This window comes from Talpa occidentalis, unplaced genomic scaffold (genome assembly GCF_014898055.3).
Source record: "Talpa occidentalis isolate TD23 unplaced genomic scaffold, MPIMG_talOcc4v2.1 talOcc4.4, whole genome shotgun sequence".
Taxonomy (NCBI): Eukaryota; Metazoa; Chordata; class Mammalia; order Eulipotyphla; family Talpidae; genus Talpa; species Talpa occidentalis.
The window spans coordinates 132,000,937-132,019,097 of NW_023604295.1; the positions used below are offsets into that span (position 1 = coordinate 132,000,937).

Sequence of the window (18,161 nt, forward strand, 5' to 3'; positions counted from 1 at the left end):
GACTTTGGCAAGGGCAGAAACTTATCCTCAGTCTTGTGGGAGTTCATTGCTCTTAGCTCAAAACACTCCACATGCCAGAGCAGGACATCTTTTTTAAAAAATTTTTGCATAGATGAACTGGGGTGTAGGCTAGAGGAGTGAGAAGATTCATTAGATACAGAGTGGGAAACAGAACAGGTGGATTTGCTGAAATACACTGATGAGTGGAGCAATGGGTGAGACAGGAGAGGTCTGCTGTGGCATGTGGGTTTGCTCCTGGGTAGGGATTGAACTCAAGCTCTTGTGGTGATAGTGCTGAGACTTAACCCCTAGGCTGCCAGGGAGGCCTCCAGAGATGGCATCTTGAGGAGACCAGTTCTGAAAAACTTGGAGTGGTCTGACTTGGGTAGCCTCATATGAACAAAATCAGATTTTTTATATTCACATATAACTCGTAGCTAGTGTGGGAAGCAATTAGAATTTAGAACCACATTTACGATTCTTTATTCTTTTATTTCTTCTAGGTAGATTTTGTGGGGACAAAGTGCCTGAAGTTCTCACCTCCACTGACAGCAGGATGTGGATTGAGTTTCGGAGCAGCAGTAACTGGGTAGGAAAAGGTTTTGCGGCCATCTATGAAGGTTAGTCACATTGTATTTTAGAGATGACATCTTCTTAGAGCTCTTAGTGAAAATACCTTTTCCACTGACTTCATTAGAATGATGTAACCATGCTTTAATGATGAACTTTTCTGAACCTATATTATAACATTTACAAGGGTGATTTTAATAAAAGCACCCACTAATATTAAAATGCAAGAACAACTTGTCTGGTACCCATGATGTAGTCACATTTCATGTACTCAGGGTTTTGAGTTGGGGAAAAACCAACAAACAGCACAGGATGTTTTAAAGTTCAATTGCTTTCATGATAATATTAAAATGTTACTTGAAATTATTATTTTCCTTTCTACCGAAGCCCTGTTCTATCAGTGCCTGTACTGCTGAAACATTCACAGGGAAATGCACAGAAAGTAATTGTGCACATTTCTGGAGCCTGCTTTGTCTAAATGAGAGAGTCAGCACTCAAAGAAGAATTTACTAGATGCTTCTATGTTTCTCTAAAACAATAAACTGGCATTGTGCTTCCTGGCCTGAAAACAGCAACTCTGGCCAGGTTGTGGGTGGAAGAGACCCTTCTTGCTGCTGCCTCCACTAGCACAGAAATTAGGTAATTTAGAAGACAGACGATCTCTGCCTTCTTTAAATGTTTAAGTAAAGGAAGCACTTTGTTTTAAGATGAACTGTATAGCTGAAAAGAGGATTTTTTGGATGGAGGCACAGGTGTCCAGCTGTGAGCCTAGCTTCTGCCACAGATCCCCAGAGTTCTGTGGAACTCAGCTCTGATCAGCTGCTTCACCTGAGGTCATAACACCAGAAGAAGCAGCTCAGGGAATCTCAGAACAGACTCACACAGAATAAATTTGCAAAATCTCAAGAGGTTTTAAAAAGTTAAAAAAAAAATCCTTCCGGGGGTAAAAATGTGAATGAACTGTGATTAAAAAAATCATATTCCTCGCTACTATCTGATAGTTGTAGTGAAATGGCAAAGGTTTTATTTTTAATCATCTAAATATTGACAACAGTACAGCCAAGCAACTTTGATTTTTATAACCACGGGCTCTGAACTACAATGTTATCTTAGGAGAAAAGGAAAATGAAGTGCAGGCCTGGGTTTATTTATTTGTATATTTTTGCTTTCCTCAGCAATCTGTGGAGGTGAGATACGTAAAAATGAGGGGCAGATTCAGTCTCCTAATTATCCTGATGACTACAGACCGATGAAAGAATGTGTGTGGAAAATAACAGTGTCAGAAGACTACTATGTGGGACTGACCTTTCAGGCCTTTGAGGTAAAGTTATTTAGGCTGACATCTCGCAATGGATCCTCCATAAATGAGAGTGGCATTTAAGGGAATCCTCATTAAACAAGCAGAGAACCAGACAATCAGCTTTTTAATCAGGGGAGAAGCAAAAGATTGCCTATAAAATGGAACATCAAGAGCAAAAGAGGGGTTTTTTTTCCTCCCTTTTCTTTCCTCTTGTTGCAGACATTTTCAAGAAGATTAAAGTAAGTTTACATTATCTTTGCTATTTGAATTAAAATGTTTGAAGTACTGACAATAGGTTTTTCTTTTTTTTTGACAAATGCACAGACTTGTTTCACAAGACTGCTTGAAGGGTCCATTAAATAATAGAACTTTTATTTCTCCTCTAAACTTAAAGGTTAAAAGGTAGACCATCTTTTTTTGTTGTTGTCAGGGGAAAATCCATTCTTTACCTTTTAACCATTACATAGAAAATTGTTTATCAGAAATAGGGTTTTAAGTGTTCTTAAGAACTTGACTTCATCAAAAATATTTGTCCAGGAGATCAGCACCACAATTGAGAAATGAGATGAGAATAGAATAAACCAAAGACCAGACAGAATTCTGGAACAAAGTCTGGGCTAAAACTACCAAACTGGCTAATGACTCAGTTTTGTGGGGCGGGAGAGAAGGGATTAGGAATTAGAAGGTGAGAGTTGGGAGAATTTGTTTGGAACTCCAGGGTATGTTTCAAAGAAATGAGAGCCCAAGGGAATGTGGGAAGAAAAGATGGTGGTGGTAGTCCAGGCAGGGGTTAGACATGCAGCAGCTAGAATAGGAGATGTTTCCTTTACTAATTAAAAGGTCGATTCACTATCCAACCAAACAGTAGACAACCCCATTTGCTAGCTGGGTGTACCTGCCACTTATGCTTTGACTTGGTGGTGTTTCTTGAATCCCCATGGGACTCCAGGCATTATCTGAAAGCCCAGAGAATCTCACCTTCCTGTCTCCAAGCTGTGTGATAGTTATCTTCTCTCTCTGCTTTGCAAATAGCTTTTACTTTCCTAGGCCTATTTCCTTTTATCATGAAAAAAGTATTCTTTCTATTATGATCATGATGTTGTATTTTTCATACCTGACCAGCTTGCAGTTTTTGGAAAACTTGGTTCTGAGATAATTTTATTTGCATTTGCATTTTTTTTCATTTTTATAGATTAGTAAGATTGTTAATATTATTCAAATAAACCATTTAATTAACAACAATCTAAAATTGGATAGGGTTTACTTGTTATTTAGACCAAAACAACAAAACAAATGATTCATTGAAAATTTATCTACCTAATGTTCACATTACTGGTATTTTGTGATATTACAAAAAATAAGAGCATAATTCTTTCAATATATAATTCAATGAATTATGGAATTTGACTTCAGAAGTGATGTTGGAGAATGTGTTCTTTCCATGCATCTAAAAATTGAGGTGCAACTTGAGAAGTTGCTGACTTCATTGCTTAGGAGTTTTAAAAAATATATCAATATAGTAGCAGTAATATTCTTCAAAAAATAGGATAGCATGAGGATAAATAGGGAAGATTTATATTTCAGCCTCTTAGAATCAAACTTGGTACAGAACATATTTGATAAATATGTGTCAATAGGGTGAATGGATAATTTTTTAGTAAGTTTTGGGGCTGGGAAAAATTCATATAACAGTTTGACTGATAGTACATTTTATTATGTCTGCTTCCCTGTCCTTTCTTCATTTTGCCTCATTTACTCATGTCTCTTTCTTCTTCAATTATATAGTAGACATATTTTAATGTCTAATAGACATCTCACCTTTAAATTGACAAAATCTTTTATTCTTTTGTCTTCCTAAGCCATCTCTTCTTCAGTCTTTCCTAATTCAGTATTTATTATTCCCTAATAGTATTTACTGTTACTCAAGGAATATCCCTAACTCCACTTTTTCCTAAAACTTCAAAGCAAAATTCATCAGCATATTCCATTTACTTTGTCTTCTGTATACTCTATACATAACCACTTTATGCCAACTTTCTGGTCACCTCTCATTTCCCATGATTGCCCCTTCTCTTGGAATTTATGAAAGTACCACATCTTTGTTTTCCCCTGCATACCCTATTTTCCATATAACAGCAAGAATGATACTGTATAATGTGAGTTAAGATCATAGCACCATAATGCTTTAATTATTCCAGGTTTCCATCACACCTAAAATGAGATCCAGACTCAGTTGTCATGGACAAAAGTAACCTGCAATTTGGCCCTAAGCTCATTCTCATTATCTCTGTGCCAGCCACTCTGGTCTTCTTTCTTGTCTTCAATAACACTGTGATTACTCCCCCATCATAGCATTTGCCACTGATGTTTTCCTTCCAGATCTTTGCTTTAATTCCTACTTTATTTGGAGGGGTCTAATGGATGGTGATGGGTTTCTGTTTATTTTTAATACCCTTTTAAGTCAAAAATACTTATATGTGTTGGTGGTAGTAGGAGAACTATGGTCACCACACCTAAGGGAACAATGTTCCCTGAATATTCTTGAAAGAATATTGTGAAAACACAAACAAGGATATAAAAAAGTGGTGCATCATTAATAAAACAAATGAAAGAAATAATTAAAAAAGTCCTTACTGGCAACTGTAAAATTTTTTCTTACCTACAGTTTCTATAAACTATCATTCTTATTTTATTTCAGTTTGCTGTATATATGACTACAGAATTTATGTCATGGATCTGTTTGTATAAATGGTTACTGTCTGTCTCTGTCAATAGAATACAATCACCAAGGAGTTGCAATCTGATCTGTCTTGTTAATCCCTCTGTCTACATTACCAGTAGATGTGTGATTAATACTTGATAATGGGAGGAATGAATTTATGGTGGAACATATGTAGACAGGTATGATGTAGACAGGGCATGATGGGGTGGATGGAAATTAATATAAATTATTATAAATTAATATAAATATTTTTAATATTTTAATAATATAAATAAAATTAAATATTTTTAAATATTAAATATTTTTAATAATATAAATTAATATAAATATTTTTTCCTACAAAACTATGGAAGTTTTCATGTTAGGGGCAATAAACATGGATATGTAAGAAAAATTTGGATTATAGAGGACCTGTTATACTCTGAAACTGAATTTAGACAAGAGATCCTGGGCTCTAAGAAATTCAGAAGTGATAAGGTATCTTAATATATCATCTAAATCTTGTAGTTCAGGGAACTGAGCTCATGCCATTATCCTAGTTTCACACAAGAGAACACTAAACCAGCATTCAAATCCACGTAGAGTTTATCTTTATTATTCACAGGTTGTCTATTTGCAAAATCTCACTCAAATTTATTTGTAATCCCAAACCAATAGTTGTGATGCTTTCTAGGTCACTTATGAGCATGCTCAGGGCAGTAAAATACTACTAGAGTTGTCTGATGTCCATAGTCCCATGTGTGAATTTCCCCATGGAGAAAATGTAAATAGATAAGCTCTAAGAAATTCAGGAACTTAGAGGTGTCCTACTATATCATAGGCTTGTGTTAGAGAGCTCTTTGTGATCAATTTAGTGTTAATGAATGGACAGCATATATTAAGATGTCTTTGAATAGAAATATACATACAAAAAGTATGTATTGATTGGTTGACAAAAATTTTGTGACTGGAAGCCCTTAGGAACCTAAACCCATATTTCTCCAGAAGCAAGTCCCTTGGCTAATGAATTTTCAGATGTCTTTGAGCAGGAAAGGCCAATATTTGGAGGGTCATAGAGTCCTGATTCTTCTGTAGTCATACCCTTTGAGAAGCTCTTTCTTCTTCAACTGATTCATTGTTTCCTAAGGAATACAGATCATACCTGAAATCATTTTGGAGAATTTGTTCTTTAGTCAGCGGCAGTGCTCTTTGTACATTACTACTGTTTTATTTGAGTACTTCTGATATTCAGAAATATGGGAGAGAAAACATTAGGGGGACTAAAAATGTTTATAGTAACAGATTCAAAGAAATGTCAATAAAGCAGAAAAGAAGTGAATTAAACCCAGAGCATATGCATGTTTACATTGAACTCTCCATGTACATTAATTTAAGTGGGATTAAGTTTGAGGTACTTGTCAACTTTTCTATACAACCTGATTTGGTGACACTTCCCTTATGAAAACCACTGATGTTTAATAGCCTCTCTCATCATTACTTTGTGCTACAACATTTTGAACTATGTACAAAAGTTTTTATCAAGCTATTTAGTGGATTTCCTGACTAAAAGCAATCCTTTAATTCTTTTAAATATTTTATGTTAGTTTAAGTTAAGTACACTAGTCTTTGTAGAGCAAAGACCAGAGATTTTAGGGAGCACTTTAAGCTTGCCATGTACTGTTTTTGGATGTTTAGCTGTGAATATATATTGGTTAATGACTAGAAAAGAATTAAGTAATCTTTAGAATTATGGTTTAGCTATAATTCTACTGAAAAGAGGACTATCTGTTAGTTTAAATAAACTTGCCCCAGGTCACACAATTCATGATTGGTGCCAGTGTGATTGAAACCAATTCCATGGACTGGTGTACTCTTGCACTCAAGTCCTAGGAACAAAGGCAGGCATGGATATTGTCTCCTAGCATTTAATTCTTGACCTCCAGGGCTATCTTTATTTCAGATTATATGATTATATTCCTGTCAGTCAGTGATGTCTGTTTTAGTCCCCATCTTTTATAATATATACACTGCAAAATATTCATGTAGCCACGGTAGGTTTTAATAAATATTTATTAAATTTACAAGTGAGTTAAAAATATTGTGTCATGAAAAAAAAATCAAATGGCAGGATTTTTAAATGCTCAGTCACATAAAAATGCACCTAACCAGGTTCATGATTCTGATTTTCACCTGGCTGAACATACTTGTTTTTAACTCCTCCTTTGAGAGAGAATTATCTATGAACAGTATTAATTAAATTTAAGTAGTAATAATAAAATAATATTAATAAATAAAATATTAAATATGATTATAGCAAATTTTAAAATCATGTTCTTTGGACTCAGGACTCATCTTTTTATTCAAAATTCCTTTTGTTGATAGCACCAATTTTTATATATATATATATATATTTTAAAGATTTATTTATTTATGCATACAAGAGCTGGGTTACAGGCCAGAGGTGTGGGGGTGAGAGGATTCACCAGAGACAGAGTAGGGAACAGAAACAGGCAGATCTACTGAAATACACTACTGAGGGGAGCAGTGGGCAAGACAGGAGAGGTCTGCTGTGCCACTTGTGTCACCTCCCTGGCCTGGGATTGAACTCGTGCTGCAGTGGCTATGGATAGCTTCATCATGCTGCGTCTTAACCCCTTACACCATCAGGGAGGCCCAGATAGCACCAATTTTTAGATGCTACTGGATTTTCACAATAATTAAAATTAATTTTTTAATGATCAATGCTACTTCACATTGTGTTTTAGCATCCCCTTTTAACATTTCCCCCCATGCAAAAAATAACGACTTTAGTATGGCTCCAAGTATAGAGATTTTGGATTATATTGTTTCTAAAAGCTTAGTAATTCATCCGATTGATTGTATTCATTGTATTTTAAAACTGCATTCCTATAGTCTTGGGAGAGGTTTTTTCTTTTTGTGGTAAAATAGATACAACATAACATTTACCATCCTAACCATTTTTTTAAGTATAGAGTTCACTAAGCATTAATTCAACATTCAAATATTTTTGCAATCAATCTCCAAAACTCTTTTCATACTGCAAAACTGAAAATCTAACCTAATCGATAACAATCCTCTTTCTCCTCCGCCCTTCTACTCTCTGTCTCTCTGAATTTGACTGTTTACTCTGGGTTCCTTGCATGAGTAAAACCATTTCATACTTGCCTTTTTTACTCAGTGTAAAATCCTCAAGGTTCAGTCATGTTCTAGCCCATGAAAGGATTTCCTTCCTTTCTGAGACTGAATACTGTTCTATTGTATGTATACACCATATTTTGTTTATTCATTCATCCTTTGATAGACATTTGAATTGCTTCCACCTTTTGACAGTTGTTTATAAGGCTACTATGAACACGTGTGTGCAAGTATCTCTTCAAGTCCCTGTTTTCAATTTATTGGCTTTATATTCAGAATTGGGGTAGCTGGATCATATGGTAATTCTATTTTCTACTTCTTGGGAACATGAGAGAGTTTTATTGAAACTATTACTTAGAGAAATTTTAAGGTGTTTCATAGCATTTTACAGATACCTAGGGCATGCAGTAGATGATTTTATAATGTTAAATTTATTTGAAAATTTAGATTATAAAATAAAGGCAAAAGTATATGAATGGTCTGAAGTCTGCATGGCCCCTTGCTCCAGGGCTGGCTGCCGTTTTCTCTGAAAGCTCACCCCTTGCAATGACCCCAAAACTCTGCACTGGTTGGCAGTTTCAGAATGAGAGTGACCACTTTAGGTTACATTTAACTGAATCTAGTTCTTGCTAAATAGAAATCACTCAGCTTTCCCTTACTCTAACCTGCCAATAATGCCATGAGCCCAAATTTAGTAATGAAATGTAATACTAATCCCTTCTGGCTAATCTTTATAGTTGTTCTTTCTTCTTCATGTTTTTGGATCCGCTTCCCATGTCATTTAATATATCAGTTTCCAAAAAACTGTTCAGCACTTACTATCACTTTTATTATATTCTCTAATGTATGTATGAGTTCTGTTTACATTATGATAAACTTGCCACATTCATATATGGTTTATGCTCTGATTACCTTAAAGTCTGTAATAAATCACTGCCATCATTATCAAAACATATTTATTGTATGTGTAATTGTGCATAACACTGCTTTCAGGTCCCAGCTCTATGAACTGTGTCCATGCCTGAACTCAAGAAGAAACTGCTTTTTCTTCTTTTGTTTTTATAAATCAATGAGTTTGGTATTCTTTTCTCTTAAAGCTTAAGGTTACTGGCATAACATCAATGGACTTGATCCACTCTTAGCTTAAACCGCATTTATTTGTCTCCATTCTGTATATTCATTGATGAAATAATGAAATAGCTAGAGAAATTGTTACACAAATGACAGATATCTCAAAATTTCATTTGTGTTCATCAAAGGTAGATGAAGAAATGTAATTAACACCAATAGAGCAGATTTAGCATACTGGCATTGAAATTAACATTGATGCTATTAAAATGGAAAAATATGCTAATAAAGATAATTGAGGCCATTGGTAAGATATCTGGGATTGTTGTGGAGACAAAGCATTTCTGAATATCATAAATTCATGCATTAGAGGCACATTTTATTTTTCTTAACAATTTCTCAGTAAATGTGGTATTTTATAAGAATACAGTGTGTATTTCTGCTGTGTTACTCCTAGTACGAGATGCATAACATTAATAAAAAATAATGTAATTTGTTTACTGTTGTTTTTAGAAAGCGAGTTCAATGCTAAAACATAGGTCCATGAACATGCACTTTTCCATAAAGCTTCATAGGCCAATAGTCTGACCTTAAATTGTTTATGAAAAGAGACAGAATTCCTCCATGTTATGTGAGCTGAGAGAAGTGGGTTGAGGTAAAAAAGACTCATCCAAACAAGTCATGTTACCTTGAAAAAGGGACACCCAGTGCTAATTCTAGAAAATAGTGGTCTTTCTACATAGAACTATGCCAACTCTGGGTAAATAATTTCATAGACTAGGAAGAAATATAATCCCATATTATCAGATTTTCCTTCAAAAAGAGATTTGTAACCTAAAACAGTAGACTATTTGTGTATAGTGTATGAATCCAGCTTCTTTATGAATAAAGTGATAGTTTTGTTGATGAACTCTGAAAACATTTACAGCTATGTTTCACAGCAAATTATATATTGCTCATGGCATATGTGGTCCACATTTTTAAAGTATATATATTTTTTTCAATTTTATTGCCCACAGAATCACTACTTGTATTTTAATGTTCTTTTTTAGGCAACTAACTTCTGTTGATCTGAATCTTGTGGACACACTGTCCCTGGGAACTTTTAAAAAATCTCTTCTTATCTATAGAATAATGCATCTTTAATTCATGGACAATTGTAGGGCTTTCCACATACATACTCACAAGAAGTACTCTCATTTCACATAAATAATTCTTCATATGACCACGTCGGTACTGTGGTGCTGAGAATATATAATAATTTTTCTATAGAAATTATTTCACCTCTTAATGAGATATATGTTCACATATTTTTACTGTTCAGATTGAAAGACATGACAACTGTGCCTATGACTACTTAGAAGTCCGAGATGGAACCAATGAAAATAGCCCCTTGATAGGGCGTTTCTGTGGTTATGATAAACCTGAAGATATACGATCTACCTCCAACACCTTGTGGATGAAGTTTGTTTCTGATGGAACTGTGAACAAGGCAGGGTTTGCTGCCAATTTTTTCAAAGGTAACAAAAAGACTTAAAGGGTGAGCTTTTTATTTTGTCAGGGATAATTGTGATATTAGGTTTTGAGTTATAGTCGAATTCAAGTAAAGTTATGCAGAAAGTTGGAATATGTACTGTACATAAGGATACTGGGTGGTTTTTCAGGGAAAAAATTATTAAATAAACTGGAATTTAGAAGTGTCATATAGGATAGGAACTGCATTAGGATATTACACCATCTATTTTTTTTTAACTTATTTTTTTTAGATTCATTTATTTATGCATACAAGAGCTGGGGTGTAGGCCAGAGGTGCGGGGGTGGGTGAGAGGGCACACCAGAGACAGAGAGGGGAGAAGAACAGGCAGATCCACTGAAATACACTGCTGAAGGGATCAATGGGCAAGGTAGGAGAGGTCTGCTGTGCCATGGGGCTTAGCTCCCTGGCAGGGTATTGAACTCGTGCTTCAGTGGCTGCTGATGGCTTCATAGTGCTGAGACTGAACCCCTTGTGCCACCACCGAGGCCCCACACTATTTTTAATGAAATAGTGATAATAGCACAACCCAGAAAGGGATAAAATATTTGCAACATAGTCAATAAAGGATTCATTACCAAAAGGGGTTTATGACATATAGTTCATCAGTTTACTTCCAGGTGGGAGTATTTCTAAACCATTACCTCCAGACTAGCATTCCAACATATTGGAAATAATTTATGGACTCAGAATTATTACTTATAATGATTACTGATAATGAATTGCATTATTAAATTTTAGTTTATTTTTCTGCTGCATATTTGTTGTGTTTTATTGAGGCCAAATAGAAAGCTATTTTAATATACATAGGGCTTCCCTGGTGATGTAGCGATTTGAACACAGCACTGTGAAGCTGCAGCATGGGTTCAATTCCCAGCCAGCCAGGGAGATACCCACATGGCACAGCAGACTTCTCCTGTCCTGCCCGCTGCTCCCCTCAGCAGGCCTTTCAGTCTGTCTGCCTGTTCTGCTCCCTGCTCTGTCTCTGGTGAATCCTTTCACCCTCCCATGCCTCTGGCCTGTACCCCAGCTCTTGTATAAATAAATAAATCTTTTTAAAAAAAAACTTATTTTAGTGTAAATAGAAACTTCAAACATGCATGTACAAAATCCATAGACATTTATATTAAGTGTCTCCTGTAGAATAACATTGTTTTTAAGATAAAACAATTTTTTTTCTATACTGATTTTTATAGAATGTTTTTCCTGCATGTACTAGGAGGATATGTTAAGTGTACCTGCTTTAATTTTCTCTATATGTTGTATTTTATAATAAAAGTAACATATTAGCAAGATACTTTCATGTGATGTCTGTTTGGCTGTCAAAAATCTTACTGTTTTTGTGCAAAATTTCTCCAGAGGACTTTGGTTATCTATTTAGCTCACAATAGTTTATTCCTAAAGAGTGAGATGGTAGAGTACCCTATCATATACATTTTTAGAAAATAATACATATTTTTGTATATTTTTAGGCTTCTACTTCCAATTAATGTTGTATATGTATTTACAAAAATATGGAATTATTACATTTTCCGGATCAACGTGTCCATATAAGAAACACCAAATATTTTAAATTTAAAGACATTGAAAGTCTCTGAGTTTTTGCCATTTAATTTATTGTCACCATTATCCATTTCTTAAAAATGACACTGTTTAAAAAACATTTCAAGTAGTTATGTTTTTTTAAGTAACTTCTTACTTAAAGAGATTTTTTACTTCTGTAAAATATCTAGCTTTTAATAATTCCCATATGACTCTAATACAAGAAAATATACTCTCTGAGATAAGGTGATCTCCAGTTGGCCCTGCAGTAGGTTTCCAGTCTTTCAGTGATGTGAATTCCTGCATGTTACCCACCTCGGACTTGTGAATCATCTGTGCTCTTTGTTGAAGGAATGAATTGACTCAGTTTTAGTCAGAACCACTACGCATCATACTTTGAAAAACATTTCCCGTGGGTAATACATAAGTAAAATACTCTAGCTGTTCCCCTACTCTTACCTTCTTTGTAGAGGAAGACGAGTGTGCCAAGCCTGACCATGGAGGCTGTGAGCAGCGGTGCCTGAACACTCTGGGCAGTTACCAGTGCGCCTGTGAGCCGGGCTATGAGCTGGGACCCGACAAGAGGACTTGTGAAGGTATAGAGGGGTTCCCCCCAGCTTCCCCTGCCTGAAGCCCCAGCCCCATTCCCTTCCTTCTGTCACTTAGTCTAGTTCTTTCTCTCTCCCTTTCTGCTGCCATCTTCCATTTCCTTTACTCTATAGTAGCCTCTTTCCTCAGCTATGTCACAGCAAATGTGAAATCTTCCTGAATTCTTGTTATAGAAACAATTCTTTCCTCCTTTGAGGTCCAGTTCACCTTATTTGTATGTGCATGGATGTCCATTTCTTTTCTTTTTTTTTTTTTTAAAGATTTATTTATTTATGCATGCAAGAGCTGGGGTACAGGCCAGAGATGCGGGGGGTAAGAGGATTCACCAGAGACAGAGTGGGGAGCAGAACAGGCAGACTGACTGAAATACACTGCTGAGGGGAGCAGGGGGAGAGACAGGAGAGGTCTGCTGCGCCATGTGGGTAGCTCCCTGGCCATTCGGGGATCAAACTTGTGCTGCAGAGGCTGTGGATTGCTTCATAATTGCGCCACCAGGGAGGCCCCTACACCTATTTCTTCACCTCTCTAGTTGGATCACCTATTTCTATTTTAATCTCTACAGACAAAATTAATGTACTGATCTTTCTCTGTAATGTTTATTTCTCCTTTATTCCCCTCTGAAAATTTCTGCCATCATTGTCATAGAGCTGTAACCATTTAGCATTATTTATACTTATGTTTATACTAATTTGCTTTTGGTGTTTCCTATAAAAATGCACGCTCTCTAAAAATGAACTTATTGTTCTCTTCTTACACTACCTGTGATAGAGGACATGAGTGACGTAAGTGGCAAAACTTTCTAGATTTTGAAGGAAGATGGATGAAATTTAAAGCTGATATGTTTGGGAAACCTAATAAGGAAACCTTCCTTACTAAGGGAAAACCTTTGCTTTTTCTTTCCTTCTAGCGGCTTGTGGTGGACTCCTTACCAAACTTAATGGCACCATAACCACCCCAGGCTGGCCCAAGGAATACCCACCTAATAAAAACTGTGTGTGGCAAGTGGTTGCACCAACTCAGTACAGGATTTCTATGAAGTTTGAGTTTTTTGAATTGGAGGGCAATGAAGTAAGTAAACAATAAATATACTTTTTTCCCATCATGGTTTGTGAATCGCCTAAGGCAAATTGGTAAATGGAAGGAGGAGAGGAAGGAAGGCATTAAATGACATTTTAGACTGCTTCTGTGAGATTGAAAGTTATCCAGAGGGAGTTTTATTCAGTGTATGAATATACAGAATTTCCTTGATTTATTAAAGAACTATGAACAAGTTACATCAGCTTCATGTCACATAGATTTTTCTAGAAAAAATAAACCAACATCCACTAGTTGAGTCATAACAAAAATATCCATTTGGGAGAACCTGGTATATTTTACTTGTGGAAATGTGTGTATTTTCATGAAATAAATAGTTTTTCATCATGAATGTGCTTATGGTTCACAAATAAGGAAAGATTAATTTTTTAACCTCATCAGAAGATGCATTTCATGGGCATTATTTTTCTTTTACAAAATATAGCTTATGTGGTAAAGGTGTAATTTCTTGACAGTGGACCACATTTCAACAAGTAAAATCAATGATGTGAGAGATCCTGTGTCAGAATACACACACACTCCAAGTGCAACTGGAAGGTCAAGGCTAGAAATGAGAACTTTTAGAACTGTGGCCTGTAAAAGACTGGTCACGACTGGTTTGATCCAGAGAAAATGTAACAAAAGTTTGTTATATTTGCGTTTTCCTACTTTTTTTGCTTTTCTTTTTCTAACTCCCATATCTTTTCTCTCTGCACTTTTTTCTGTGCTCATTTTAAAATGAATATGATTCAGGCTTCTAAAAAAGATGAAGTTAACTGCATTATTTTGTCTTTGATATACTTTTATTGGACACTTGGAAGAAGTAAGAGAATAATTGTTAATATTTGTGAGCTTTAGGCCATAATTTTGTCTTTGTTCTTCCTCCCCTGACTTCTTTTGTTTTTAATTGCTTTTTTCTTACCTCTTAATACTGCCTGTAGTTTTCAAGACACTCCTGAGCATTTTTTAGTCTCTTACTAAGGCAAAAAGTCTCTTACAAAGGTAAAATAAAGTTGCTAACTTTTGGGTTCACTTAAAGGAAATTAAAGTCTGACGTGATTAACATATATTTCAGAGAATTATAGATTTTTTAGAGATCCATGGACCATTTAAAATTTTCTTTAAAAAATCATTTGTAGGCTTTATGATGGGAAAGACATATTTTATCCACATCATGAAATATTGTATTCCTTTTAGAATTATCTGAAATTTGGGGAAATATTGAAATGAAGAATATAATTTTTACAGTGTTTTCACAAAAATTTTCATAGGAGTCACTCATTTTTGCAAATGAGAATCTCCTCACCAGTCCTGATTTAGTGTGAAAGACTTCTATTTTCTAGTATTCCCTAAAAGTATTGTGGTGGAAATGACATTTTAGTTCATTAATTGATAAGTATTTCTAAAAAAGGCTAGTTTATGTTCAGGAAGAAGCATGACAGATGCTTTTACATAAATTGGGCACTGTGTTCCAAAAGTATTTTTCTTATGTCATGTTTCTGGTCACGGAAGGACCTTTTACAAACTCTGTAACATATCCCAGAATCACTCATTTAATACTGATGTGTCTGTGTAGAAAGGTATTACACAATTCTGTGTATTTTCATAGTTTGACAGCTTAGCTGTTTATAAAGACATAAGCAAAAACTCACAGAGAGAATGCTAAGTTAAAGTAAAATTTTGTTTTATGTGTTAAATAAGATGAATATCCCTAAGGAACATCAGTGCTAACCATTGTTAGCAGTGGCAGCCTTCTCCTACACTATGTTGAAGCCTGTTCAACACAAAAGTTGCAACAATGTAGACAAAAAATGTCTTTAATTTTTCCTAGCAATATTTTGCTTATTTATCACCCTGTTAATTAATATCACAAGAACCAATAGTTTGAGTTGACGTATTGCAAAGTGCAAATTATGCCCCCTGGCTCAATCATACGCATTATTAAATCTCGCTAATTACACATTTATAGAATAAGGACATTCATACAAGATATGTTCTTTAGAAGGTGTACTGTCAGACCTTTGGAAAAGGGTTTTATGGCAACATGTGTTTGTGGCTATAAAATTGCTAAAGAATACCTGGCATTCACTTACCTTCTTCATTTTATTATTAGTGCATTGCCTATAAATCAAGTTAGTATAAAGGACTACCTCCATTCTATTGACTAGAGTTCCTTTTTGTTTACAATCCTGTAGCAGAGTAGCTTCACAGTACCTAACAACTCAAAGAAATAAAAAAAAAAAAATCAGTCCTTTTAATAGGTGTGAAAGGCAAAGGGATCTTGTTCTTATGTCCCAAGTGCCTGTCTCACTTTGAAAGTCTGTAATGGTGCTGATCTGATTAGAACATACTGTTTGTGGAGCTCAACACCAGACCAGGCCAAACTCCATTCTGTTGACCATGAAACTGCCACAGATAATAAATAAAATCTTGGGCAAATTATATAAGATTTTGTGAATGTTAGGTTTCTCCTTTTTACAGTACAAAGGATCATTTCTATTGTTAATGGTTGTTTCATAGATTGAATTGTACCAACTTCAATTTCATAGACTAGTTGTACCAGGAGATATTATTAAATAAGACAAAAACAATGGTTATTGTTGAATGCATTGAGGCACTACATGATGGTTCCTCTATGGTGCCTTGTAAAAATTAAAAACAAAATAGAGCACTGCTGCTCTTTTTGTGACCGTCAGCACTATCATCTTGACAAATATTCATCTCAGTTCTTCTTGCTGCATTTTTTTTTCTTTTTTCTGGAATAGATGTATGCTGTCAATGCATATAAAAAGTATACATTGATGTAACTATCTCTTGGAAATATATTCAGAGTAAAATTCTTCTATCATCTATCTTTCATGCCTTCTGTCTCAAATTGATCCCTTTTCTTGATCTTTTTTCCCTCTTTGTATCATCTGTGGTTCGATTATACCAAACATAAGTTTTCCAAAAACAATTATCATTGAATACTTCAAAATCCAGTTGCTACAATAACCATGTTTTTTTTTTTTAGGTTTGCAAATATGATTACGTGGAGATTTGGAGTGGTCTTTCCTCTGACTCTAAATTGCATGGCAAATTCTGTGGTGCTGAAATGCCAGAAGTGATCACATCCCAGTTCAATAATATGAGGATTGAATTCAAATCTGATAACACTGTATCCAAGAAGGGCTTCAAAGCACATTTCTTCTCAGGTACCAGTATTCAGGTCCTGCATGTATATTTTATGAATTTTCAAGGTAGGCTGGCTTTTATTGCATGTCAGCTGTCCTTCACAGTTTTCTGTGTTATTTGGAAGTTTGTGGAATGCATGACCGTTTATCCTAAGTTCAAACATTTCTTTAATTTAAAGTTCAGATGTAGTAATAGAGCCACTGATACACTTAGATCTTATGTAAAATCTAATTAAATACAATAAAGGCTAGTACAAACAGCACAAAATTTTTATAACAAGATTTTAATATGAATTTACTCTTTACAAGTAGATGAGAATAATAATGGATTTCCAAAAAGTGGTGGATATTTTTCACAATAATTTATCTTATTTTTGGAATGTGTGGTCATATTTTAACAATATATTTTTTATTCTTACAATTTGGCAACATGTTTCTTGCTCTTTTTATTAGTATATTGTCATTCTTATTAAATAGGTATTAAAGCCATATTTCCCTCCTCATTATAGAAATAACAGTAAAGACCTAGAAATATGAATATATTACAATTTTACTAAAACAATATATTATCAGATATATTTAATAGTTGAAGCTTCTGTATTTGGAATTCAATGTTTACTTTAACCAACTCAATGTAAAATTTCCTTTCTAAAGAGCTGAAAGGTCACCAAACATTAAAAAAAGACATAGAAACCTTATTTTCCCAATTTCAGAATCATGCTTTATAAAAATAATATTCTGCAACTTCAATTTTAGTATATATGCTGCCGAAGCAAACACTCTGCAACTTCAAATACAGATAAAAATTGTAATAAACCTTAGTATAGCAATCTATTCTGTGTTTCAAACTGGCAAGCAATTTAAAGCAACTGAATTCCAATTATGCTTTAGTATTAAGTAATTTGGATTGAGTTAATTCAAAGTCCATTTATCCCTGTCCCATGTGTTTAAAATTAATGAGATTTACAATGCCCAGGGTTTGTTTGGGGTTTTCAGTGTAATTGAAGTTAATGGTTCACAAGCTCCATTGAGGTCCAAGTCACACACAAAACTATGTCCCAAATACAATGGACTTGGTTTCCTTTGTCTTTTTCATTTCCTTTCCCCCTGATTTAACTGCCTTTTAAAAATTCTTTTAAGACATTCATTTAAGATTTATGCTATTCAAAGTAGTTTAAATGTCCTATCTCAATGAAAGGAAGACTTTCTTAGGTTTCACCGCTTTATGTATATCTCATGTATTTTACAAATCTTGGGTGATTTACTGGTTAGAGATAAGACCTCTTATCTTAGAGATACCCAAATTTTTTTTCAAAATTGAAATTAAAAGTGAATAAATGTTATAAGTTTAATAACATTCAGATCATTTTTATTTTACTTTAGTCATATGTTTTATTTAGTTATTCCTTTTTTAAATGGTGCATGCTACAGATA

At 34.6% G+C, this 18,161-nt stretch overlaps 1 protein-coding gene across 3 annotated transcripts in view; it reads left to right on the forward strand.

The window, feature by feature from the left end:
• TLL1 (tolloid like 1) overlaps positions 1–18,161 on the forward strand; it is a 167,178-nt gene that overhangs the window by 116,563 nt on the left and 32,454 nt on the right. For all 3 annotated transcript variants that reach the window (XM_037526411.2, XM_054701039.1, XM_037526412.2), the window contains 6 exons: positions 504–620; positions 1,746–1,891; positions 10,120–10,315; positions 12,342–12,467; positions 13,388–13,548; positions 16,568–16,748. In XM_037526411.2, the coding sequence (XP_037382308.1) occupies positions 504–620; positions 1,746–1,891; positions 10,120–10,315; positions 12,342–12,467; positions 13,388–13,548; positions 16,568–16,748 (927 nt within the window). The remainder of the gene's footprint in view (positions 1–503; positions 621–1,745; positions 1,892–10,119; positions 10,316–12,341; positions 12,468–13,387; positions 13,549–16,567; positions 16,749–18,161) is intronic.